Source organism: Sus scrofa, chromosome 1, assembly GCF_054392235.1.
Source record: "Sus scrofa isolate SSC_HxYL_T2T_F1_AM1 chromosome 1, Sscrofa_HxYL_maternal_Yorkshire_Landrace_v2.0, whole genome shotgun sequence".
Lineage (NCBI taxonomy): Eukaryota > Metazoa > Chordata > Mammalia > Artiodactyla > Suidae > Sus > Sus scrofa.
This window is the reverse complement of record NC_139383.1, coordinates 289,763,539-289,789,797: the sequence shown is the minus strand read 5'-3', so window position 1 is coordinate 289,789,797 and position 26,259 is coordinate 289,763,539. Positions and strand designations below refer to the sequence as shown.

Sequence of the window (26,259 nt, the reverse complement as noted above, 5' to 3'; positions counted from 1 at the left end):
CATACTTTATTTTGTTGCTAAGTTTTCTTTTTTTATTTTTATTTTTTACCTTTTAATTTTTTCTACTGTACAGCATGGTGACCCAGTTACACATACATGTATACATTCTTTTTTCTCACATTATCATCTTACATTGCTAAGTGACTACACATACTTCCCAGTGCTACACAGCAGGATCTCACTGCTAATCCATTCCAAAAGCAATAGTCTGCTTCTATTAACCCCAAGCTCCCAGTCCATCCCACTCCCTCCCCTTTCCCCTTGATAACCACAAGTCTCTTCTCCAAGTCCATGATTTTCTTTTCTGTGGAAAGGTTCATTTGTGCTGTATATTAGATTCCAGATATGTGATACCATATGGTATTTGTCTTTCTCTTTCTGACTTACTTCACTTAGTATGAGAGTATCTAGTTCCATCCATGTTACTGCAAATGGCATTATTTTGTTCTTTTTAATGACTGAGTAGTATTCCATTGTGTATATATACCACATCTTCCTAAACCAATCACCTATCAGTAGACATTTGGGTTGTTTCCATGTCTTGGCTATTGTGAATGCAATGAACATATGGGGGCATATGTCTTGGCTATTGTGATGCAATGAACATATGGGGGCATATGTCTTTTTTAAGGAAAGTTTTGTCCCAAAGTTTTGCTCAAGAGTGGGATTGCTGGGTCATATAGTAGTTCTATGCATACATTTCTAAGGTTTCTCCATACTGTTCTCCATAGTGGTTGTACCAGCTTACATTCCCACCAACAGTGCAGGAGGGTTCCCTTTTCTCCACACCCTCTCCAGCATTTGTTATTTGTGGACTTATTAATGATGGCCATTCTGACAGGTGTGAGGTGGTATCTCGTGGTAGCTTTGATGTGCATTTCTCTAATAATCAGGGATGTTGAGCACTGTTTCATGTGCTTGTTGGTTATCTGTATATCTTCCTTGGAGAAATGTCTATTCAAGTCTTTTGCCTATTTTTTCCATTGGGTTGTTGGCTTTTTTGCTGTTGAGTTGTATCAGTTGTTTGTATATTTTAGAGATGAAGCACTTGTCAGTTGCATCATTTGAAACTATATTTTCCCATTCTGTAAGTTGTCTTTTTGTTTTCTTTTTGGTTTCCTTCACTGTGCAAAAGCTTGTCAGTTTGATTAGATCCCACTGGTTTATTTTTGCTTTTATTTCTGTTGTTTTGGGATAAGCTTTATTTTTTTAATAGGAGAAATCAAACATTTTTTGGTTGTTATTTATTTTTATTTTTATTATAGTTGATTTACAATGTTTTTTCAATTTCTGCTGTACAGCAAAGTGAACCAGCTATACATATGCATGTGTGTGTGTGTTTATATATATATACACACTTTCTCGTATTATCCTCCATCATGTTCCATCCCAAGTGATTGGATAGGAGTTCCCATTGTGGCTCAGTGGTTAACAAGCCCAACTAGGATACACGAGGATGCAGGTTCAATCCCATTCTTACTCAGTGGGTTAAGGATCCAGCATTGTGAGCTGTGGTGTAGGTCACAGATGCAGCTCTGATTGGACCCCTAGCCCGGGAACCTCCATATGCTGCAGGTGCGGCCAAAAAAAAAAAGACCAAAAAAACCCACAAGTGATTGATTGGATATAGTTCCCTGGACTATACAGCAGGATCTCATTGCTCATCCACTCCAAATGCAATAGTTCACATCTACTAACCCCAGACTCCCAGTCCATCCCACTTCCTCCTCCTCCTCCTCCTTGGCAACCACAAGTCTGCTCTCCATGTCCATGAGTTTGTTTCTTTTCTGTAGATAAGTTCATTTGTGCCATATATTAGATTTCAGATATAAGAGATATCATACGATATTTGTCTTTCTCCTTCTGAATTACTTCCCTTAGTATGAGAGTCTCTAGTTCCATCCATGTTGCGGCAAATGGCATTATTTTGTCCTTTTTATGGCTGAGTAGTATTCCACTGTATATATGTACCACATATTCTTAATCCATTCATCTGTCAATGGACATTTAGGTTGTTTCCATGTCTTAGCTATTGTGAATAGTGCTGCAATGAACATAGGGGTGGCAGGTATCATTTTCCAGGAAAGTTTTGTCCATATATGTGCTAAGGAGTGGATTGCTGGGTCATATGGTAATTTTATATTTAGTTTTCTGAGGCACCTCCATACTGTTTTCCATATTGGTTATACAAATTACATTCCCACCAACAGTGTAGGAGGGTTCTCGTTTCTCCACACCCTCTCCAGCATTTGTTATTTGTAGACTTATTAATGATGGCCATTCTGACTGGAGTGACATGGTACCTTTTTGTAGTTTTGATTTGCATTTCTGTAAGAATTAGTGATGTTGAGCATTTTTTTCATGCGCCTGTTGGCCATCTGTATGTCTTCTTCGGAGGAATGTCTATTCAGGTCTTCTGCCCATTTTTCAATTGGGTTCTTGGGGGTTTTTTGCTGTCAAATTGTATGAGTGGTTTGTGTATTTTAGCGATTAAGCCATTCGGTAGGTTTTCTGTTTCTTTCTTTCTTTCTTTCTTTTCCTTTTCTTTTCCTTTTCTGTGAAAAACCTTGTAAGTTTGACTAGGTCCGCTTGGTTTATTTTTGTTTTTATTTATATTGCCTTGGGAAAACATCTGTACAGTTGATATCAAAGAGTGTTTTGCTTAAGTTCTCTTCTAGGAGTTTTATGGTGTCAGGTCTTATGTTTACGTCTTTAAGACATTTCGAGTGTGTTTCTGCATGGTATGAGGGTGTGTCCTAGTTTCATTGATTTACACCCAGCTGTCCAGTTTTCTCAGCACCACTTGCTGAAGAGACTTTTTTCCCACTTTATATTCTTGTCTCCTTTGTCAAAAATTATTGACTGTAAGTGTCTGGGTTTATTTCTGGGTTCTCTATTCTGTTACATTTTCTGTAGCACAATGTCTTGATTATTGTAGCTTTGTAATATTGCCTGAAGTCTGGGAGAGTTATGCCTCTTGCTTGGCTTTTTCCCTCAGGATTGCTTTGGCAATTCTGGGTCTTTTGTGGTTCCATATAAATTTTTGGATGGTTTGTTCTAGTTCTGTGAAACATGTCATGGGTAATTTGATAGGGATTGCATTGAATCTGTAGATTGCTTTGGGTAGTGTGGCCATTTTAATGATATTAATTCTTCCAACCCAGGAGCATGGAATATCTTTCCATTCCTTTGAATCCTCTTTAATCTCCTTGAGTAATGTTTTATAGTTCTCAGCATATGTCTTTCACCTCCTTGGTCAGGTTTATTCCCAGGTGTTTGATTTTGGGGGATGTGACTTTAGAAAGTATTATATTCTTACATTTCTTTTCTAATATTTCATTGTTAGTATACAGAAATGTGACTGATTTCAGGACATTAATCTTGTATTCTGCTACTTTGCTGAATTCGCTGATCAGTTCAAGTAGTTTTTGTGTGGAGTCCTTAAGGTTTTCTATAGACGTATCATGTCATCTGCACACAGTGACAATTTTACCTCTTCTCTTCCAATTTGGATACCTTTTATTTCTTGTGTTTGTCTGAATGCTGTGGCTAGGACTTCGAATACTATGTTGAATAACAGTGGTGAGAGTGGGCATGCTGCTTTGTTCCAGATTTTAGTGGAAGGGCTTTCAGCTTTTCTCTCTCTCTCTCTCTTCCAGCTTTTCTCTCTCTCTCGTCTTCTTTTTTTTTTTTTTTTTTTTTTGGTCTTTTTTTTTTTGTCTTTTTGCCTTTTCTAGGGCCGCTCCACGGCATATGGAGGTTCCCAGGTTAGGGGTCCCATCAGAGCTGTAGCCACCGGCCTACACCAGAACCACAGCAAAGCGGGATCCAAGCCGCGTCTGTGACCTACACCACAGCTCACGGCAACGCCGGATCCTTTAACCCACTGAGCAAGGCCAGGGACCAAACCCGCCACCTCATGGTTCCTAGTCGGATTTGTTAACCACTGCGCCACGACGGGAACTCCTCAGCTTTTCTCTATTGAGTATTATATTGACTGTGGGTTTGTCGTAAATGGATTTTATTGTGTTAAAGTATGTTCCCTCTATACCCACTTTGGTAAGAGTTTTTTTCATGAATAAATGTTGGATTTTGTCAAATGCTTTTTCTGCATCTGTTGAGGTCATATGATTTTTGACTTTTCTTTTGTTAATGTGGTGTATGACATTGATTGATTGGCGTATGTTGAACCATCCTTATGAACCTGGGATGATCCCACTTGGTCGTGGTGCATGATCCTTTTTATATGTTGTTGGATTCGGTTGGCTAAAATTTTGTCGAGAATTTTTGCATCTACAGTCATCACAGATATTGGCCTATAATTTTCTTTTTTGGTAGTATCTTTGTCTGGTTTTCATATTAGGGTGATAGTGGCTTCATAGAATGTCTTTGGGATTATTCCTTCTTCTTCAACATTTTGGAAAAGTTTAAGAAGGATGAGTCTAAGTTCTTGTATATTTGGTAGAATTTGCCTGTGAAACCATCTAGTCTTAAACTTACATTTATAAGGAGTGTTTTTATTTCCTATTCAATTTCATTTCTAGTTATCAGTCTATTTGACTGATCTATTTCTTCTTGATTCAGTTTTGGCATGCTGTATGATTCTAGAAAGTTGTCCATTTCTTCTAGTTTGTCAAATTTGCTAGCATATTATTGTTTATAGTATTCTCTTATGGTTTTTTGTATTTCTGCAGTATCTGTTGAGATTTCTACTTTTTCATTTCTTGTTTGAGTTATTTCTCTCTTCTTCTTGGTCAATCTGGCCAGAGGTTTGTCAATTTCATTTACAGTTTCAAAGAACCATTTCTTGGTTTTATTGATTTTTTCTATTGTTTTTTGAATCTCTATTTTATTGAGTTCCTCTCTGATCTTCATGATTTCCTTCCTTCTGCTGACTTTAGGTTTTGTTTGTTCTTTTTTTTTTTTTTTTTTTTTTTTGCTATTTCTTTGGGCCGCTCCTGCAGCATATGGAGGTTCCCAGGCTAGGGGTCCAATCGGAGCTGTAGTCACTGGCTTACGCCACAGCCACAGCCACGCGGGATCTGAGCCACGTCTGCAACCTACACCACAGCTCACGGCAACGCCGGATCCTTAACCCACTGAGCAAGGCCAGGGATCGAACCCGCCACCTCATGGTTCCTAGTCGGATTCTTTAACCACTGCACCACAATGGGAACTCCTGTTCTTTTTTTTTTTTCTAATTCTTTTAGGTTGTAGGTTAGGTTATTGATTTGAGATTTTTCTTGCTTTTTTGAAGAAGGCCTGTATCACTATGAATTTCCCTCTAAGAACTGCTTTTGCAGCATCCCATAGATTTTGAGCAGTTGTGTTTTCATTATCATTTGTCTCGAGGTATTTTTTAACTTCCCTTTTGATTTCCTTATTGAGTCTAAGGCCATATCACCCTGAATGTGCCCGATCTCGTCTGATATCCTTATTGACCCATTAGTTTTTTAGGGGCATGTTGTTTGGTCTCCATGCAGTCAGTTTTTTCTCATTTTGTTTCCTGTGGTTGATTTATAGTTTCATGTCACTGTGGTCAGAGAAGATGCCTGAAATAACTTCCATACTCTTAAATTTGCTGGGGTTAGCTGTGTGCCCCAGTATGTGCTCAATCCTTGAGAATGTTCCATGTGCACTTGAAAAGAATGTATATTCTGATTTTTTTTGGATGTAATGTCCTGAAAATATCAGTTAAGTCTAACTTTTCTATTGTATCATTTAGGATCTCTGTTGCCCTGCTGATTTTCCATTTAGAGGATCTGTCCATTGATGTGAGTGGAGTGTTAAAGTCTCCCACTATGATTGTATTCCCATCAATTTCTCCTTTTACATCTGTTAGTATTTGTTGTAGGTATCTGGGTGCTCCTAAATTAGGCGCATATATATTGACGAGTGTAATATCCTCTTCTTGAATTGATCCTTTTATCATTAAATAGTATCCTGCTTTGTCTTTCTTTATGGCCTTTGTGTTAAAGTCCATTTTGTCTGAGATCAGTATGGCAATTCCTGCTTTCCTGTCTTTTCCATTGACATGAAATATCTTTTTCCATCTTCTCACTCAATTTATATGTGACCTTTACCCTAAGGTGAGTCTCTTGTACGCAGCATATTGTAGGGTCTTATTTTTTTATCCAGTCTTATTTTTCTTGAGAAGTTTTTGATTAGTGATTCAAATTCCTTCCTATTATAGGTTTATTTGAATTTCCTATTCCTTCTTGAGTCAGTTATGTTATTTTTATCTTTCTAGTAATTTGTCTATTTCAGTAGCTTGAGTTCTAAAGACAGGCTGACCAGGATATTTAACATCTCTACCTATCCATTTCTTCACTGTGGTAATAATAATACCAATCTCAGGATTGCAACAAAGCCTTAAAATTTTAAAGTATTCAGGGGGCTCTTCCCAAAACCTGGCTCAATAATTGCAAGCAGGCTGTCATCAACCTCATTTCCTGTTAACCCTCAATGACCCTCTCCTCCAATCGAGGTGACTGAATCCCAACCTAACCTAACCCTGACACCCATCCCTAAATAACAATTCCATTTTTCTCACTGTAACTTCTCTGTCAGACCAAACCAGATCCAAGTACTTTAAAGCATGAGTTACCCAGCAGATCCACACCTGACAGGTAGGGGCCAGGAAGGCTATGCTTCCAGCTCACATCCCTTCTCTGCTTCAGTCAAGAAAAAAGCACCAGTGCCATCCAAGAGCTTGGATGGGGTTGCATGGGAATGAGACACAAGGAACAATGGCCCTCAAATACATACTTCTCTGGCAAAAAGTGACAGCTAAATGCAGGGGACAGCTCAGCTCTTCCTAGACAAGTCCAGGGAGTGCTGGCCCTGTGGATGGTGTGGCATCATGAATGCGACTTTGGTGGAACCTTATTTCTACAGCCAGAGAATGGGGAAGCCAGCTGTTTGGGCCCAACTCTGCACCCATGGGTTGGTTGGCTCTTGCAGCACCAGATGTCTTTGACCTTCATAAAGACCAATGCCACTACTACCTACAGTACAATGACTCTCCAGAAAGCCTTCCCTCCCTATTCCCCACAGTGAGTCTTCTAAGGTATCAGAGAATGCAAATCCCAACATGAAAATCCTCTCCTTGGTTTCTGACAACTAGTAAAACACAATTCCATAGATTTTTCTATCAACATGCAAGCTCATCTGTCTCAAACTCACACCTTTCCCAGCCACTGCTAACTCACAGTCCATTTATACAAGATAAATTCTGTTATCTTCATCATACCTTAATATTCTCCATTTCTCCTTGCTCTAGGTGAAACATGCATATCCCCTCCCCATCCTCTTAAGGAAAAAAAAAAAACCTTGCTGTTTAATATTCATGATCTACCAATCTTCTCCCCGCTCCGGGGAGATCCAGCACCTGAGCTGCTGTCTTGCCTTTACATCTACTCTTACCATCACTCTTGTTGCTACTAATATCCTCAGAGATGGGTCACTGCCTGGCCGCTCTGTTCCTCGACCTCCCCCCAACACTCGTCCCATCATTTCAGCTCCTTATTCCTATGACTATGTGCCAAACAACTCATTACCAATGACCATCAGTGAACATTATCCTTACCACCTAAGTCCTAACTTGAGATGTCTCACTCTCTGCCCACACTTCCTATCCTTCGAATACCTGTGTCCCATGAGGACTCTGATCCAGTGGCTCTTTTCCTCACCTCCCTCCTGCCCTGTCTCCGGAGTGGTTTCAGTGTTTAAGCCATGGGTCTCTGGAACATACAGGGACCTAGAGGATATCATCCAGCCCTATAAATACACCAAACGCTAACAACAACCAATTATACCTCAGCCTAGAGGCCCACTACATGTCTCCACTCTCTCCCTCCCTGTCCCCACACCGACCTTTTCATATCAGGGGAATAATCACTCACTCCATCACCCCAGAAAACCCCTGGGTGCAGCTTTCTCTCCTCTTTTTCTCTCATGCCCATGCGCAATCATCAATCATGTAAGTTCTACCTTTAAAATGCAGCCTAAGTCTACACAACTTCCTGCACACCCACCCTTCTCTAGGCCACTGTCACTCCAGTTGTCTCCCTGACCACTCCATAGCCTCTCCTAACCAGAAGCCAGAGTGAAATTCTAAGATGTCAATCAGATGACATCATGCCCCGGTCAAAACCTCCCAGAGGCATCTGCTGACTTGAAATAAAAGCCATGCCCAAGAGCTGGCCTGCTGACACCTCTGACCTGACCCCACGAGTTCCCATAGCTCATCAACCTGAGGCACACTCGCTGGCTGGAGTGCTGCTTCTCTGTATCTTATCACCAAGTGGCAAGCCCTTCCATAAGCTGAGAACTGAGGGACAACTTAAAACCCTTTCCTAAAGGCAGGCACCAAGGAGCTCACTACCGAGTGTGTCCTTTCAGGATTAACACGGTCATCCTCTCTGCGGACACGAGGGCCATCAACAAGGAATCAGCTTAAACGTGACATGAGTCAAAATCAGGGACCAGCAAGAGAACAGGGGGAGTGAGATGGTCTGAGACAGGGAGACACGGGTGACAGGATGGACACAGGGCCCAGGACTCACCAGAAAGGAGCACAGGAAGATGAAGGAGACAAAGTAGAAGTAGGCGAAGTCGCTCCCACACTCAGTGGCATTGGCGAGCTCATCGCAGGCCCGGCTGCTGAGGCAGGACAGCATGATCTCATGCCAGGCCTCCCCAGTGGCGCTCCTGCAAAGGAGGCAGAGCCTTGAGGCCCAGGAAGGAAGGCCCAGGACAGGCCTGGTGGGGAGTCCAGGGGCCCTGGGCATTCAGGGGAGCTGGGTTCCTTCCCACAGGGAACTTGCACACGGAAGGTCTGAATAATGGATGCTGCTTCTTAAAAAGGACCCTCTGGCATTAGAATTCTCAAGCTGATCATTAATTGGGACAGGCCTAGTTCCTGGGAAGTCAGCTCCAGGGAGAGCTCCCCACTGTCGACTCTGATCCCCAGCTTCCTCCCTTCAGGACATGGTGACTCCATCCTTCCCACTGCTCAGGCCAGACTCGGAAGTCACCCTTGCCTCCTCTCTCACTGCGTCCTGTTCATCAGCCCACCTGCCTTAAAAATGGCTGGATTCTTACCACTCCCACCTCCCTGGGCTAAGCAACCATCACTCCTGCTGAAACAGCTTTCCTAACAGAATGCCCGCTTCCCCCACCACAGCCCAGTGGCTCAGATCAATGACCCCCTCACTCCCTGCAAAAGCCAAAATCCACATGACAGCCCACAGCTCTCTGGATATGCCCTTTCCCTGACCTCACCCCTGCCCTGATCCCCAGTCACTCCACTCCAGCCACCCCAGACTCCACTGTTTCTAGAAGACATCAGGAACTCCTGCCCCGAGCAGCCACTGCAGAGGCTGCTCCTGCAAAGACATTTTTTTCTTGGGCCCAAGGCAAGCACCAGGGGCCAGATGTGCACTAGGCTTGCAGGTGGGCCAGAAGCCTGGGTGCTCCCCTCGTGCCCCTGTGTGGTCAGTCCTGTGTCTGTGTCAGCAGCAGCTCAGCCCATTCACCACCGACAATGGCCAGGGGTAGGGACTTTTCAAGGGTGGCCAGTTCAGCCTGAGCCCACATGTGACACAAAGATCAAAAAGAAGAGAGATCTTTGAGACCAAAGGTTTGAGACTAAGGTTGACGTCATAGGCCTCAAATCTTCTGTCACACGGGCAGAATATTAATAAATGAAAAAATAAAATTGATGTAATAGCTAAAGTCCAGAGAAACGACAGTTTTTGGGGAAAGTGTAAGCCTAAGGATGCTTGTTCATCTGACACAAAGAACAAGTAGTAAAACTCTCTCCGGACAGCTCAGCAAAGCAGGCCTGGTCTGAGCTCACCCTCCACATAGAGAACCTCCACGACCCCCAAAATGCCTCTGCACAGGGCGAGCTGTGCCAAGTTTCCCCAAGGGCAGGCCTGGTGGCAGCCCAATGCAGTTACATATGAGAACACAAGTGCTGAAACCTCAGCAAGGAGCCCAAGGCAGGGTCTGATGTCAGGACCCCTCCCCCATAAATCACTACAAAGAGCTCTCTTCTCCCTCCTAGGGTCATCTTGAGTGAGAGGGACTCTAGGAGCAGGGAGCCACATTCAACCCCCTCCCTTCTATAAGTTCATTCTCAAACCAGAATCATCAACGGCCCCTGCCCACAGGGTGTGCCGCACCTAAGAGCAATGGGGACAGCTACCTCGCACACACCTTCCCAGGTTCTGAACATGAAACAAGCCTGTGCTCCTTGAGGCCCCGCCCTGGTGCTAGCCTGGAGCCTCGGGAGCTGCCACTCCTTGAATGAGGCCTTTTGGCTGCTGCTGGGAGCAGAGACAGGTGGAGGAAGCCAGCATGGCCAGGGTTCTCAGGCTGACTCCCTCAGGGACTTCCTTTTAGTGGGTCCTGAGGCCCGGGAGCCATTAGGGAAGGACAAGCCAAAGGAGAAGAAGCTGGGAAGGTCCACTGAGGAGAAGACAGCAGGCACCCGCCGTCCACCCTGAATGAAGATGGACCTGGACCTGGGCTGACCTCCTCCCCACAACACACCTGAACAGCAGCATCAGGGCTTGTAAAAACGTCCGAAAGTTGTTGTGCCGGTTGATGCTGGTGTCGTCATCCAGGGCAATATTTCCAAACACCTGAAATGGAGAAGCCAGCTGCAGGTTGATGCTGTTGTGTCTTCAGGAGCTGTGGCCAGGCAGCAGATGGTGTGTGTGCCTGTGAGGGCCCACGAGGGACAGGACACTCTCTTTAGCCAAAGCACCCTTGACTGAAGCCACCACCACAGCTGCTGGAGCTGGAGGGGCCAGTGCTTCTGGCTGCAGCAGCGTCTATGTATTTCCAGGGTAGAGAAAACCTCTTAAAAAGCAAACATATCAATGCCATATCCCTGGCTCCAACTCTGAGCCAGTCAGGGATCTACGAACATAACTAGTAAAAGTGGGACCCAGAACTAAGTTTACGTGGGCTCTGCTACATAGAAGGGAAGCATTTTAAAATTCACTCTCATCGATGATTCCGAAGCAGAAATTATACTGATGTTATGATAGATCATTTGAAAGTTTCTTTTTACATTTCTGTACAAAGTCCACAATGAGCTTTTAGGCCATTTTAATTTCTTTCTTTCAGGGTAGGAAATGCAAATGCATCCCTAAGTAGTTTAACCTCTGGAACCCAGCTGAAAGTTTATGAATCCCCATACATCCCCCGAAACAAAGGTCTGTTTCTGTTTGTCCACACACCAAAGCAGGGGAAAAAAATATATATGTGTGTGTGTGTGTGTGTGTGTTTTAAACAACATCAGATCTTACCAAATTTTAATCGGGAAAACTTTTCAGTCACTGAAGATAGAGTTTAAAAGTCAGTTTTCAATTGGACAGCTGCATGTAAATCAGTGAAACTAGAACACACCCTAACATTATGCATAGAAATAAACTCAAAATGGCTTAAAGGCTTGAACATAAGAAAAGACACCATCAAAATCATAGAAGAGAATACAGGCAAAACATTCTCTGACATCAACTGCACAAATGCTTTCTTAGGTTAGTCTCCCAAGGCAATACAAATAAAAACAAAAATAAACAAATAAGACATAATCAAACTGTTGAGCTTTTGCTAACGAAACCATAAAAAAAAAGACAACCAGCCAGTATCTTTGATGAATAAAGACACAAAAATTCTCAACAAAATTTTAGCCATCCGAATCCAACAACATATAAAAAGGATCATGCACCACAACCAAGTGGGATCATCCCAGGTTCATAAGGATGGTTCAACATATGCCAATCAATCAATGTCATACACCACATTAACAAAAGAAAAGTCAAAAATCATATGATCTCAACAGATGCAGAAAAAGCATTTGACAAAATCCAACATTTATTCATGAAAAAAACTCTTACCAAAGTGGGTATAGAGGGAACATACTTTAACACAATAAAAGCCATTTATGATAAACCCACAGCAAATATAATACCCAAAGGAGAAAAGCTGAAAGCCTTCCCACTAAAATCTGGAACAAGACAAGGATGCTCACTCTCACCACTGTTATTCAACACAGTATTGGAAGTCCTGGCCATAGCAATCAGACAAACACAAGAAATAAAAGGTATCCAAATTGGAAGAGAAGAGGTAAAATTGTCACTGTTTGCAGATGACATGATACTATATATAGAAAACCCTAAGGACTCAACCCAAAAACTACTGTAACTGACAAAGAAATTCAGAAAAGTAGCATGGTACAAGATTAACATTCAGAAATCAGTCGCATTTCTGTATACTAACAATGAAATATTAGAAAAGGAATATAGAAATACAATACTTTTTAAAACTGCAGCCTGAAAAAATCAAATACCAAGGAGGTGAAATACATATGCTGAGAACTATAAAACATTACTCAAGGAAATTAAAGAGGATTCAAAGGAATGGAAAGGTATTCTATGCTCCTGGGTCGGAAAAACTTATATTGTCAAAATGGCCATACTACCCAAACTTATATTGTCAAAATGGCCATACTACCCAAAGAAATCTACAGATTCAATGCAATCCCTATCAAATTACCCATGACATATTTCACAGAACTAGAACAAACCATCCAAAAATTTATATGGAACCACAAAAGACCCAGAATTGCCACAGCAACCCTGAGGAACAAAAGCCAAGCAGGAGGCATCTCTCTCCCAGACTTCAGGCAATATTACAAAGCCACAGTCAGCAAGATAGTGTGGTACTGGTTCCAAAACAGACAGACAGACAATGGAACAGAATAGAGAACCCGGAAATAAACCCAGACACCTACAGTCAATTAATCTTCGACAAAGGAGGCAAGACTATAAAACGGGAAAAAGACAGTCTTTTCAGCAAGTGTTGCTGGGAAACCTGGACAGCTGCATGTAAATCAATGAAACTAGAACACACCCTCACACCATGCACAAAAATAAACTCACAGTGGCTGAAAGACTTAAATGTAAGACAAGACACCATCAAACTCCTAGAAGAGAACATAGGCAAAACATTCTCTCTGATATCAACCTTATAAATGTTTTCTCAGGTCAGTCTCCCAAAGCATCAGAAATAAAAGCAAAAATAAACCAGTGGGACCTAATCAAACTGACAAGCTTTTGCACAGCGAAGGGAACCAAAAAGGAAACAAAAAGACAACTTATGGAATGGAAAAACATAGTTTCAAACAATGCAACTGACAAGGGCTTCATCTCTAAAATACACAAACTGATACAACTCAACAGCAAAACCACCAACAACCCAATGGAAAAATGGGCAAAAGACCTGAATACACATTCTCCAAGGAAGATATACAGACGGCCAATGAGCACATGAAAAAATGCTCAACATCCCTGATTATTAGAGAAATGCAAATCAAAACGACCACGAGATACCACCTCATACCAGTCAGAATGGCCATCATTAATAAGTCCCCAAATAACAAATGCTGCAGTGGGTGTGGAGAAAGCGGAGCCCTCCTGCACTGCTGGTGGGAATGGAAGCTGGTACAACCACTATGGAAAACTGTACGGAGGTACCTTAGAAAACTATACATAGAACTACCATATGACCCAGAAATCCAACTCTTGGGCATATATCCAGACAAAACTTTCCGTAAAAAAGATACATGCACCCGCATGTTCATTGCATCACTATTCACAATAGCCAAGACATGGAAACAACCCAAACGTCCACTGATAGATGACTGGATTAAGAAGATGTGGTATATATACACAATGGAAGACTGAGTAGCCATTAAAAAAAATGCCATTTGCATCAACATGGATGGAACTAGAGACTCTCACACTAAGTGAAGTAAGTCAGAAGGAGAAAGACAAATATCAAATGATATCACTTATATCTGGAATCTAACATACAGCACAAACAGATCTTTCCACAGAAAAGAAATGCGTAGGAGTTCCCGTCGTGGCGCAGTGGTTAACGAATCCAACTAGGAACCATGAGGTTGCAGGTTCGGTCCCTGCCCTTGCTCAGTGGGTTAAACGATCCGGCGTTGCTGTGAGCTGTGGTGTACGTTGCAGACGCGGCTCGGATCCCGCGTTGCTGTGGCTCTGGCGTAGGCCGGTGGCTACAGCTCCGATTCAACCCCTAGCTTGGGAACCTCCATATGCCGCGGAAGCGGCCCAAGAGATAGCAACAACAAAAAGACAAAAAAGACAAAAAAAAAAAAAAGAAATGCGTAGATGTGGAGAACAGACTTGTGGTTGCCAAGGGGGAGGGGGAGGGAGTGGGATGAACTGGGAGTCTGGGGTTAACAGATGCAAACTCTTGCATTTGGAGTGGATGCGCAATGAGATCCCGCTGTAGAGCATAGAGAACTAGATCTAGTCACTTGCGGTGGAACACGATGATGTGAGAAAAAAGAATGTACACATGTACATGTAACTGGGTCACTTTGCTGTACAGTAGAAAACGGACAGAACACTGTAAACCAGCTATGATGGAAAATATAAAAATCATTATTTAAAAAATGTCAACCTATGGAATGAGAGAAAATAGCTGCAATTGATGCAACTGACAAGGGCTTAATGTCCAAAATATACAAACAACTCATACAACTCAACAACAACAAAACAAACAACTCAACTGAAAAATGGGCAGAAGACATAAATAGACATTTACCCAAGGAAGACATACGGATGGCCAGTGGGCACATGAAAAGATGTTCAATATCGCTAATTATTAGAGAAATGCAAATCAAACCTACGAGGTACATTCTCATGGGGCCATCAGAAGGGCCATTGCTATTAAATATACAAATAGCAAATGCTGGAGAGGAGAAAAGGAAATGCTCTCACACTTTGGTGGGAATGCCAACTGGTACAACCACTATGGAGAACAGTATGGAGGTACCTTAAAAAATAAACATAGAACTACCACATGATCCAGTAATCTCACTCCTGGGCATATATCTGGACGAAACTACAATTCAAAAAGATACATGCACCCCTATGTTCACAGCAGCACTATTCACAACAACCAAGACATGGAAACAACCTAAATGTCCACCGATTGGTGAATGGATTAAGAAGATGTGGTACATATACACAACGGAATACTACTCGGCCATAAAAATAACAAAATAATGCCATTTGCACCAGTATGGATCCAACTAGAGATTATCATACTAACTGAAGTCAGAAAGAGAAAGACAAATACAATATGATATCAATTACATGTGGAATCTAAAATATGGCACCACAGGAGTTTCCATCGTGGCTCAGTGGTTAACAAATCCGACTAGGAACCATGAGGTTGTGGGTTCAATCCCTGGCCTTGCTCAGTGGGTTAAGGATCCGGCATTGCCATGAGCTGTGGTGTAGGTCATAGACGCGGCTCAGCTCCCGCGTTGCTGTGGCTGTGGCGTAGGCCAGCGGCTGCAGTTCTGATTAGACCCCTAGCCTGGGAACCTCCATATGCTGCGGAAGCAGCCCTAGAAAAGGCAAAAGACAAAATAATAATAATAATAAAATATGGCACCAAAGAACCCATCTACAAAACAGAAACAGACTCACAGATATAGAGAACAGACTCGTGGATGCCAAGGGGGTTGGGGGAGGGAGTGGGATTCATGGGGTTGGTAGATGCAAACTATTACATTTAGAATGGGGAGCGGACAGCCAAACTCCAAGACAGCCTCAATAGTACCTCTGAAGGACAAGCAGCTCCTGGATGTCAAATTAGGGGAGCTGCCAGGCTGGATGCTGATGTGCGATTTCGCCCCTAAAGGCATTGCTGGAATGTTTCAAAGCGGCAACTACAGGTATTACAAGCATGTCGGTGTGAAGAGAGGGAGTGTCACCAGGCTTTCTACCTGCTTTTGAATTACTGCCATTCTTACGAGGAGCTCAAACATGAGTGGCTACACAAGTCCCAGTGAAGAAGGCGACTCTACATTCCTGACCATGACCTTGCCCAGCACCCAAATCCTTTCACACCCTAACGGAGAACATGCAATAAAAGATGATGACCGGTTTAAAAAAAAATGGATCAACAATGAGGTCCTTCCTACTGTACAGCACAGGAAACTATATCCAGTATCCTGGGAAAGACCACAATGGAAGATAATGTTAAAAAAAGAACATATGCATGACTGCGTCATTTTACTGTACAGCAGAAATTGGCACAACATTGTAAATAAACTATAATTTTAAAAAAGAAATATGGGCATTGAAATAATTAGAAAACAGTATCCGTTTTCAGCTAACCTTTAAGACACTGTCTCCCCTCCTATAAATTTTTTTTTTGATCTTTTTATAGGGCTGCAACCAAGGCATATGGAAGTTCCAGACTAGGGGTTGAACTGGAGCTGCACTGCCAACCTACACCACAGCCACAGCAACACAGGATCCTTAACCCACTGAGCGAGGCCAGGGAGGGAAACTGCGTCCTAGTTGGGTTCGTTACCTCTGAGCCGCAACGGGAACTCCTCCTACTATACATCAACATTTGCGTCCATCTCCCATCCCTACTATTGGAAAGTGGCCAGACGCTTGGTGTCATTTAAAATTTTCAAAATAGCTGGCAAAGCATTCCTTGGCAAAAAAGATAATCTCAACTATGCCAGCTAGCTTTGACTGGTACAGTGACCTGGTATGGCCCCGCTGAGGGTTTTCTTCAAGAGAGTAAAATCCCCTCTAAAGATCAGGAAGGCTGCTCTTTGGAACTGCTGCTGGGCCAAGAGAATGACCGGCTGCTGCTCCACAGCCACTGGAGGCCTTGTGCATGTGCTCAAACGTTCCACCACCATGGGGCCAGCACCCAGTCAAACATGCCCCCGGCACCCTAGCTCAGCCCGGCAGAATTCCAGCACCACACTCATGGGCCCAGGGCGGGGGTGTCTCCATCCGCAGAACAGTCTTTCTGAGCATTAGGTTCATAAAGAGCTTAAAACAGCGTGTGGCTCAGGGAAGTGCTGCTGAGAGCCAACCCGACACTGTCGTCACGGGACAGCACACGGGGAAGGGAGCCTTTGCACCCACCTGCATGCCGATGATGGCATAGATGAAGAACAGCATGGCGATGAGCAGGCACACGTAGGGCAGGGCCTGCAGAGACACAGGAGGCCAGGTCAGCTCCAGGAGTGCCACCCGCCACCCTGCTCAGGCCTTGTCATGAGACGCATGATGGGGGATCCCTGAGGCCAGAGCCCTCGGCTGACCAAAAATCCGCCCCCAGTGACCACCCGGCACCTTCACCAAGTGACCACCCTTGCTTCATTCACAAACTGAGTCAGAAAACCCACCTCAGCCTTTTGTGAGCATGAACAAGATACTCTATAAAACAGCATCTTGACAAACTTCTGTAAAGGACACAGGGGACGTGTGCACCTGAGCGCCCACCCCCTGCCCCCCACCGTCTGGAGGAGGGCGGCTCTGGTGGCGGCGGCACAGTCACTCCGCCTGCACGACAAGGGCAGGTCAGGCCCCGCCAGGGCCAAGCCCGCCTTCACCTTGAAGGACTGGACGAAGGTCCACAGCAGGATGCGGATGGTATAGCCTTGGCGGAGCAGCTTGATGAGCCGGGCAGCGCGGAAGAGGCGGAGGAAGCTGAGGTTGATGAAGTTGTTCTGCAGGGAAGAAAAATTGTGCTCTGGCCTTTGGAAATCAGCCGCCCACCGTCCAGGACCGCTGCTCCCCACCCAGCTCTCCCCAAGTCACTGTGGTCCCGAAGAAAAGTGGGTGAAGAGAGAGACTGAAACAAAACGTCACCGCTTCACGGTCTAAGCAGCAATCAGCCACTGGAAAACCTTCCAAAAGTAAAGCTGGTCATTGCAAACCACTTCTCATGCAGCAAATCAGGGAAACGCCCTCCACAGGGAGGGACAGGAAAATCCTATGAAGCAGCTCCCTGCTGCTGGGTGGAGCCAGGAGGTCGCCTGTGGCCGGGCCTCCAACACCGTCCGCCTCTTGCAGGACACAGCCAAGCAGCCCAGGTGCCAGGCCAGGCTGCCTCTCCCCAGGCTGGGTGGCCACACCCTTCTCTCCCACTTGGCCAGCAAGGCCCCTGCCTGCCTGGGGGCCAGCAAAGGGCAGACCTTTCTCTGGGGCCGCTGCATGTGCCTGCAGACAAGTGGCCACAGGAGGTCCTGCCACACACATCGGGAGAGAGACCTCTGCAACCACAAACTGGTCTCTGCTCCAGAGAGCCCAAGACATCCTGCACTGCTTCCTCACCCAAAGGGTTCAAATTCAGGCACAAAATAACCAACAATCTCTGGACTCCATGGCTGACCTGGGAGTGAGGCTTCCACCCTGGCCCAGGGCACCTGAGTTACTGGCACACCCCTTCCAGAGGGCAGGGCTCTGAGTGGTGTCTGTGAGCAGATGGGGGTGCCTGAGGGCCAGGTGGCTTCCTGCCCTGTCTGCTTAGAGGCCAGGTGCCCACACACAGCCTAAGAGCGTCCTGATCCTTTGCTCTTTTAAAATATGCAGGCAGCTCAGGCTAGACACCCTGTGTTGCCAGATTCGGTGATCAAATACAGAGATAAGAGAGCACAGGCATTGGATGAGGCAGCAGTGGTGGGAGAGCAGTGCAGGAGGCAGTCGAGCCTGGGCAGAGTGGTGCAGCTTTGCTCCAGGGTTGCCCATCTGGTCTCAGCCAGAATGCAGCATCCGTGGAGAGATGGATCTCACTCCATTCCTTGTCTGCCTGTCTCAGGGGCTGGCTTTTCTGGTTCCCACCACGGCCTCTGGACTGTTTCTGCTGGTAAGGGACCTACAGCTGCACTGGGGGATGGCTCACGGGCTTTAGACAATGCCATGGTGAGAGGGGCCAACTGGCAGGCACCAGGAGGCACCACTGAAGTCCAGATCAGCAAGAAGGGAGAAGTGGACCTCAGGGTGCAAGCCTGGAGGGTGTACTTGCAATCTCAGGGGTAGAGAGGATGCACGAGACACGTCCACACTCACCATCTGAGCCCCCACAGGCCCTGCAGACTTTCAGATGAGCCAGCCACCTCAGGAGGATGGGCAGAGGGGTGAAGGGGACTGTCTAAGGTGCCAGGAGGTCCTCTGTACAAGCAATAAGGCACGGCAAGGGAGGGAGGCGGCTGCCTCCTCAGGGGTCTCCGCTTGGAAACCACCTGCTCGGGTGGGTCTGGCGGGGCCAGGACCCAAAGCAATTTGCTCAGCTGGCACAGACAGAAGATGTCCTGGCGATACTGGGGGGAAAGGCTTCCAGGTAAGAAAAAAGGGACAGATGCCAAAACGAGCAGGAAGGCACAGCTCATCCAAACTGCTGGTGACCCAAATGTGGGACCCAGACAGCCATACTCCTCCTTATTAACTCGGGAGCCCACCCCTCCTCCCAGGCTTCTTTCTCTCGGGGGTTCCAGTGGGCACCCAGGAGAGGGTGGGAGTGCCAACAGACAGACAAGCCCTACAGAGCCATGAGGACAGATGGTGATGGCGTCACAGATGCTGCAAGCACAGTGATGGGCTGAGCACACCACGGCCACACCCAAGGCAGGAGCTGCCAGGCACCACCACGCAACTGCATGCGGGACAGCAGGGCAAGCACAGGGCAGCCTCCCCTTGGCTGTGCATGGTCACTCTGGCCTCAGCCAACCCCTCTGGATGCAGCCAGCCCCGTCCCCCTAGAGTCCATGGTTTCTGTCACACTCATGAGCAGTTCCATCTACTTCCGAGACAGGCCCATCCTTGTCGCCCTACCTCTGAGCCAGGAGAGGTCATGATTGTGCCCTCAATATGGCAGCTGGCACCCAGCTCCACTGAGCGCCAGCCTCCTCCTCCCCAAGATGGAAATGCTAGGACCGCAAGCCCAGGGGAAGGACTCACTGAGAAAAAGAACTTAAGCACACCAGGCATCGAACCGCCAGCCACGGAGCTCCACAGGCTCAGGGCCTGCATCACCGCCCGGCTGGCGCCCATCACTCTGTCTCTGGTCAGAGCCACAGCACAGCAGGGGCCTCCCCCCGGACTGAGCAGGCGTGCCAGGCCACAGGGGCCACACTCGGGCAGGGGTGAGGCCCACAGGGCAGGACAGCTGCTCCCTTCCTCAGCTTAGTTCTCACGGGCGAATGGCAGAGAGGAGAGAGCTCCATGGGTCTTGCATGCGCACAGGACGCGCACAGGATGCTGGGCGGTGGCTGGTGACACAAGAAGGCACAGGGGGCGGACAGGAGGGGCAGGGCAGGGGCCTGGGGGACAAAAGCTGGAGCTTGGGCAGAAAGTGCTGCAGGTACAAATGGCTTTTTCTCAAAACTCAAGGTTTTCTGCTCAGACTGTGAAACACTGTATCACAAACATTTACTTTCTGAGGCAGGAATCTCAAACATTTGCTACTTTACATGGGTTTCCAGGTGCCCCTTTGGTTAGGCCGGCTCCCAGGATCTCTGCTCCCCTCAGGTGTCCCAAGGGGACACCTGGAAGGAGCCCCAGCCACACCACCTGCCTCACTCCACACACACTCGCTGACCAGGACACAGGTGACTCCTGGCACTCTGCTGTCTTTACTCAGGCCAATCCCCTTGCCCAGTGCCCCTAGCCAGGCCCCCACGGAAGGGTCTGTCCAGGAAGGACCCTAGGAGAGGCCTTGTGAGAGGCCACTGGGCAGAGCCAAGCCCTCTGCTGCTGACAGAGACAGAGCAGAAGGACAACTGTGCAGCAGAAACCATGGACTCGGGGGTTCAGATTCAAACTCACATCCTACAAATCCTCCCGACTCTGAGCCAGTCTGGACACTTACCTGCCTCTCACTCAGAAGCCCCTCCCTGCTCTCTTGGCTGAAGGCCAGCTTCTGTGCTCAAGTCCCTGGGGGGGCCAGGGAGCATGCACCAGAGGCCAGAGGGGGTGGGTGCAACCAGGGTCTGACCCCAGGGGGGCACTGGCGGGGCTGACAGAGAACAGAGGAAGGGGGAGCAGAGCAAGCAAAGCGAGGAGCTTTAAGAACTGTTTAAAGTCATGAAACCAACCGTTTCCTATATGTGATGTTTTCATGGATGGACATTTGCGTATTATTTACAAATTGGGATGTTTGAGCAGCAGGCGTGCAACATACAGACATGGTTTTCGCGTTGTATGTTGGTTGGGTGGCGTGAGTCAGCAGGTAGGTTAAGGTAAATTGAACAAAAACAGAAAACAAAAGAGAAAATGAGTCATCAACACAAGTAAAAACTCAAACTCTGAATACTTCACTGGAAATTTTTAGGATTTTGGTAAACTTTGCATATTTTGCTTAGAATGTATCAAATCAAAACACATTTTCGAAATCTGCAGGTTACAAAGAGTGGCACCATTTGCATTCCTGTTTGTAATGCAAATCCAAAGATGACTCACAGACACTTATTTTTTTATTTCCAGGCAAAGAATCAATGTCAGTTTTCTGCTTGCGTGGACAGCTTTCTCGGCATGACCCTGGGCGAGACTGCTGCTCTATGCTGATTTTTAAGTTAGGGGTGGGAACTGACACTCATATTTTTGCCTAAGGAAAAAAAAGTGCATCCACAAGGTAACATATGAAGTGACTACAAATGGAAAAAGAAAAACAAAACACCAAAATCCACAGGATGGCTTTCGTTTCTCCTCCAAGCAGAACAGGGTGAAGACTGACCTCTGGAACCACTAGCAGCCACGGGCAGCTGAGCTTTCAGAGCAAGTGGCTCCTTGGCCCTCCCGCCAGCCCCGCTGGGCATCCAGGGATGTCGGTGGCTGCCCTGGAGAGCTTGTTGGCATCAAGGCCCCAAACACCCACCAGCTGCCCTGCCTCGAATGTCCAGCTCCTGAGGGACAGACACTAGGTGATAGTCACCAGTCTTTCTGGGAGAGGCGCCCTGGAAGACAGCATCTCTGTGACATCAGCCAGGCACCCCACCTGCTCCCTGTGGGTGCCCCCTGCTGTCACCCCTCTGTCGAGGAGGCACCCATGTGCCCAAACCCCAGAGCTGTCCTTGCAGCCCAGAGCCCAGAGTTTGGATCCTTATCAGGGGAATAGATTCCTGGGTCCAAGGAGATGGCGCGCCTGTCAGAAGTCACAGTGGGGGAGCTATTTCTGGGAGACTCCAGGAAGGACGCCAGGACCCAACTCCAGCGCATACAAAGTACAGCCCGACCGTCAGCAAATCTGTTTCTCACAATTCTTTCCCTTTTCCATGAGTGACAGTACATTCATCCAGGCGCTGAGATGAGAAAGTTCGACGTCATTCTTGCCTTGTCTTTCACACCCACTTCTGACCCTGGAGCCTGAAGCTCCACCTTAAAATTTCACCCAGAACTGGACAACGTCTCGCTCCATCCCAGCTCCCAGCTCCTCTGCCTGGCTCCTGCGGTGACACCTGGCCACGCACACACCCTCCGAAGCCCAGGGCCCAGCTGTGAGCATTTACATTTTTGTTCCTGAGAATTTTCTCAGGCCAGGACACAGGACCTGGGGCCTAACACTAATAAAGGGTAAAAAACAACCCTCTGGAGCCCTCTCCCCAGCTGCCAGGCTGGGCTATGATGATCACTGCTGGGACAGCACCCTTCACTGGCTGCCTGCCATCCTGCTCACCTCCTCACTCCCTGGCTTCCTGGGGTCATCTCCCAGATGGAGCACCTGCATGGAGTTCTTGTCTCAGGGTCTGCTTCCAGGGGAGCCCAGCGAAGATGGCCCTAAGGGTCGAGCTGCCTCTGCCCATGCCTCGCATGGCAGCCTCAAGCCAGATGGCACCACTCTTCACAAAACCCTCCAAATCCTCTCGGATATTATGGCTGGTGCTTTATATATTTTTTTCTTAACAAATCAGTCCCTATCTCAAGGTCTTAAGGATAATCTCTTACATTTTCTTCTAAGAGGTTTACAGTTTTATCTGCGATCTTTAAGTCTTTTCATCCGTTTGCAATATCTTTTGAGCGGTGTGAACCAAGGTCCGATTTCTTCTTCCCTGTCTTTGGTCACCAGCTACATGTCACAGTCACACATCAGGTTTCCATAAACAGGTGCGTTTGAGGCCAGGCTCTTGCCTCTCCCCCTGACTTCTTCAGCTGTCCCCGTGCCCACAGCACACGGTCTTAACTGTTACAACTTTACTCCCAAGTCTCCTCGCTGGCAGGAGCAGCCTCCACCCCCAGCACCACTAGGGCACCTCCTTATTTTAAGCATCTCAGCTATTTGGGAGCCTTTGCTCTTTTTCATAAAGTTTAGAAGCAGCTTGTCAAATTCCAAAACAAAGAGACAAACAGAAACAAAAACAAAATCATTGGTACTTTTATTGAAATTGCATTTAATCTACATATCAATTGGGGAAAATTGTCATCTCTATGATATTGACACTCCTTATTAATTAACATATATAACTTCATCTATTCAAGCCTTCTTTAATATCTCTCAATAAACTTTAGGAACTTTCCACATAAAGATCTTGCACACATATCTTGTTAGGGTTTATTGTCAGGACTGCTGATGTTGTAATGAAATGCAGTAAACTTACTTGAGTAATCTCACATTTAATAATTTTTGACCATTATAGATTTCATCCATAGATGATGTCATTTGTGAATAATGATAGTTTAACCCTTTTCTAAATCTTATAGATTTTATTTATTTTTCTTGTCTTATTCACTCAGCAAGTATTTATGAATACCTGCAGGGTGTCAGGTACTATTCTAAGCACTGGGAAAAGGCAGAACAAAACAAAACAAAAAAATCTCTGTCCTCATGGAGCTGACATAAAAGTTATGGAATTGTTGAAATATTGTTCCATGTTGAAAAGAAGTGCTGGTTACAGACATCGCTGTCTTTTTCTGATTTTAAAGGGATTTCTTTTTACGTTTCGCCACTGTGAACGATGTTGGCATATGACTTTTTGGTAGATGCTCCTCATCATTAATACTTCCCAGATTGCTTATAATTTTTACCATGAATAAGCTCCGACTTTTATTGAATTTCTTTGCTTTGCTTGTGATAGGATCACAGTAATAGTGTCCTTTGACCTCTTAATGTAAATTGTAGCGAAAGACTTTCTGCTGTGAAATCTTGTGTTCCTGGGACAGCCCTGACTGCACTCCTTCCCACGTGCTGTCGGATTTGGTTTGCTCGCCTGCTTGTTTGATTTCTGCGTCCTTGCTAATGGAAGACTATGGGTTATACTCTTCCTTTCTTATACTCCTTCGTTTTTAAAAATCTGGGTATCAAGACAAACAGTCTCATACAAACAGGACGTGCTCACTCTTTTCTATCCTCTAGAACAACGTCTACAGGACTGGAACGACCTCTCCCCACGTTTCAGATGGAAACCTAATGTACAAGACTGCCGTGACCCCATGAAGTCAGCCTCGTGGAACGTGGACCCCGAGGTCAAGAACAAGCTAGCGACTGCACCTCACACCTCCTACTCTTGGGAGGCCTCTGTGGGTTCTGAAGACAGAACACACCACTTAGGAAAGACAGCTCTATTTATCAGACAACACAAAGCTGCCAGGTTTCAGAGCAAGAGAGGGCTCTCGAGCAGATCCCCGGGGCAGTGTCAGCAGCCCTGCCACTTGGCCCACCATGCCAGGGCCATCTGTGGGAGATAAATACACACATGGAGCCCTGGAAAGCCCCCCACCCCAAGAAGTCAATGCAGCCACCTAGGCTTCTGGAACAAAGATTCATGTCATCTGCAGCAGACATCACCAGTGAGCAGGGCCACTCCCGGCTATAAGGTCCTGCAGAAGCTATCTGACTCAGAAGCATCCATGTCTCTGGAGCCAAAGTTAGCCCTCACAAGTGGTGTGCTGCAGGCTCACCACCAACCCAGCACAGGGGAACGGCTACATCAGGGCCACACCTAAGCAAGTCAAGGGGCACAGTCACACAGCAGGTGGCCCAGCCCCCAATCCTTTCACCCGTGTTGTCTCTTCCTCAGCTTGTGCCCTCCCCACCACATCACAGGATGGTCACCAAAGCTAGGAGGAAAAACTCAAACCTGGCTTTGGAGGATTAGCTTGATACTGGTGCAGGCCTCACCAGAGCCCCACCAGGATGAGCCTGAAAGACAGCGGGGAAGCAGAGCTCTGGGTGGTGCACCCGATCCTGTGCAGTAGGAAGTCGCCTGTGGTAAGGATCATGGGATCCTAGCCAAGGGCTGAAGCCTGGCCAGGCCTCTGGAGGGAACGAGGCTTGGGGAAGAGGCACCCAGATGGACCCTGAATGGGCACAGTGTGCAGGTCTCTGCATCACATATTAACACGACCAAGGGCACCCACAGCTGGAGGGGCACTAAAAGCCCATGGGCCTTAGGAGGTGCTAACCGACAGACGCTGGCAAGCCTGTGTCCTCGACAGCCCACAAGCACACAGAGACCCACAAATGCAGAGACTGGCAGCTGGGATGAAAGCTGTGCCTGGGCCATACAGCTGGGCTCTTCCTTTTAGCAAGGCTGATCCAGCCATGGCCAGTGCTGAACACTGCCCACTACGAGCAGAGGCCAATTCTAGGCATCTCCAGGGGACCGTGATTGAAGCTGTCGTCCAGCCACTTGGAGCTAAGTTTTCTACAGGGGAATCGCAGTGATCCGTCTCAACGGGATCACTCACAACTGGGCAGGTCTGCCTTCGCTGATGCACTAGGGTCAGAGATGTACCAGTGTGGCCTCCACGTGACACCAGTTCAGAGCAAGCGGAGGAGGGCCAAGCAGCAGGTGACCCAGGACCCACTGCGTGTCATGCTCACTTCATTCAGGCGGTGGCAGCCTGACAAGATGTTGGAACAGTCCCTGGCAGGCACAGATAAGAGGCTGGCTTGGTGGTGTACCTCACGGGTTGGGCTGCTGCCCTTCAAGATGCACCAAGGGCCAAAAGGTATACTGGGAACCCCACCCATAAAATGCACAGACCCAGGAAAAGAGGGGGTCACTCCAGGAACCCAGTGGGACTTTGTGCTCATCATCTCCACAAATTCAGATCAAGCACATCAAGGGGTCCTGGCTCGAGGAGGCAGAGGAAGCTTCCCCTGTGGGCCTCTGGGTTCCTAGAGTTCCCGTCTGGTCAGGGAGTAAAGGGCAGAGCTGCCACTGCAGGGGGGGCAGGAAGAAGTCTGCCTGGAAACCAGGGCGCTGCTGGGGGACCTTCCAGACAACCCAGGACTAGTCTCGACTGTAACTGGACCAACACAGCAGCCAGAACCACACAGGGTATGGCAAGTAGAGCTTGGGCTGCAAAGCAGGAAGGGCTAGACCCTTCCAGACCAGCGGCCAGGGCAGCAGACCCCAGAGGGGCAGAGGGAGAAGATGATGCAGGC

At 46.7% G+C, this 26,259-nt stretch overlaps 1 protein-coding gene and 1 pseudogene across 4 annotated transcripts in view; one reads left to right on the top strand and one right to left on the bottom strand.

The window, feature by feature from the left end:
* Positions 1 to 26,259, bottom strand: part of CACNA1B (calcium voltage-gated channel subunit alpha1 B) — a 197,337-nt gene that overhangs the window by 32,470 nt on the left and 138,608 nt on the right. For 3 of the 4 annotated variants that reach the window (XM_085002325.1, XM_085002321.1, XM_085002329.1), the window contains exons 32-35: positions 17,489 to 17,605; positions 17,019 to 17,084; positions 10,561 to 10,652; positions 8,568 to 8,712 (exon numbers count right to left, since the gene is read on the bottom strand). In XM_085002325.1, coding sequence (XP_084858451.1) covers positions 8,568 to 8,712; positions 10,561 to 10,652; positions 17,019 to 17,084; positions 17,489 to 17,605 — 420 coding nt within the window. Of the gene's footprint in view, positions 1 to 8,567; positions 8,713 to 10,560; positions 10,653 to 17,018; positions 17,085 to 17,488; positions 17,606 to 26,259 lie in introns of those variants that run through there. The other variant, XM_085002334.1, reaches the window with a different exon arrangement.
* LOC146407362 (ATP synthase F(0) complex subunit f, mitochondrial pseudogene) lies at positions 15,642 to 15,916 on the top strand (annotated as a pseudogene).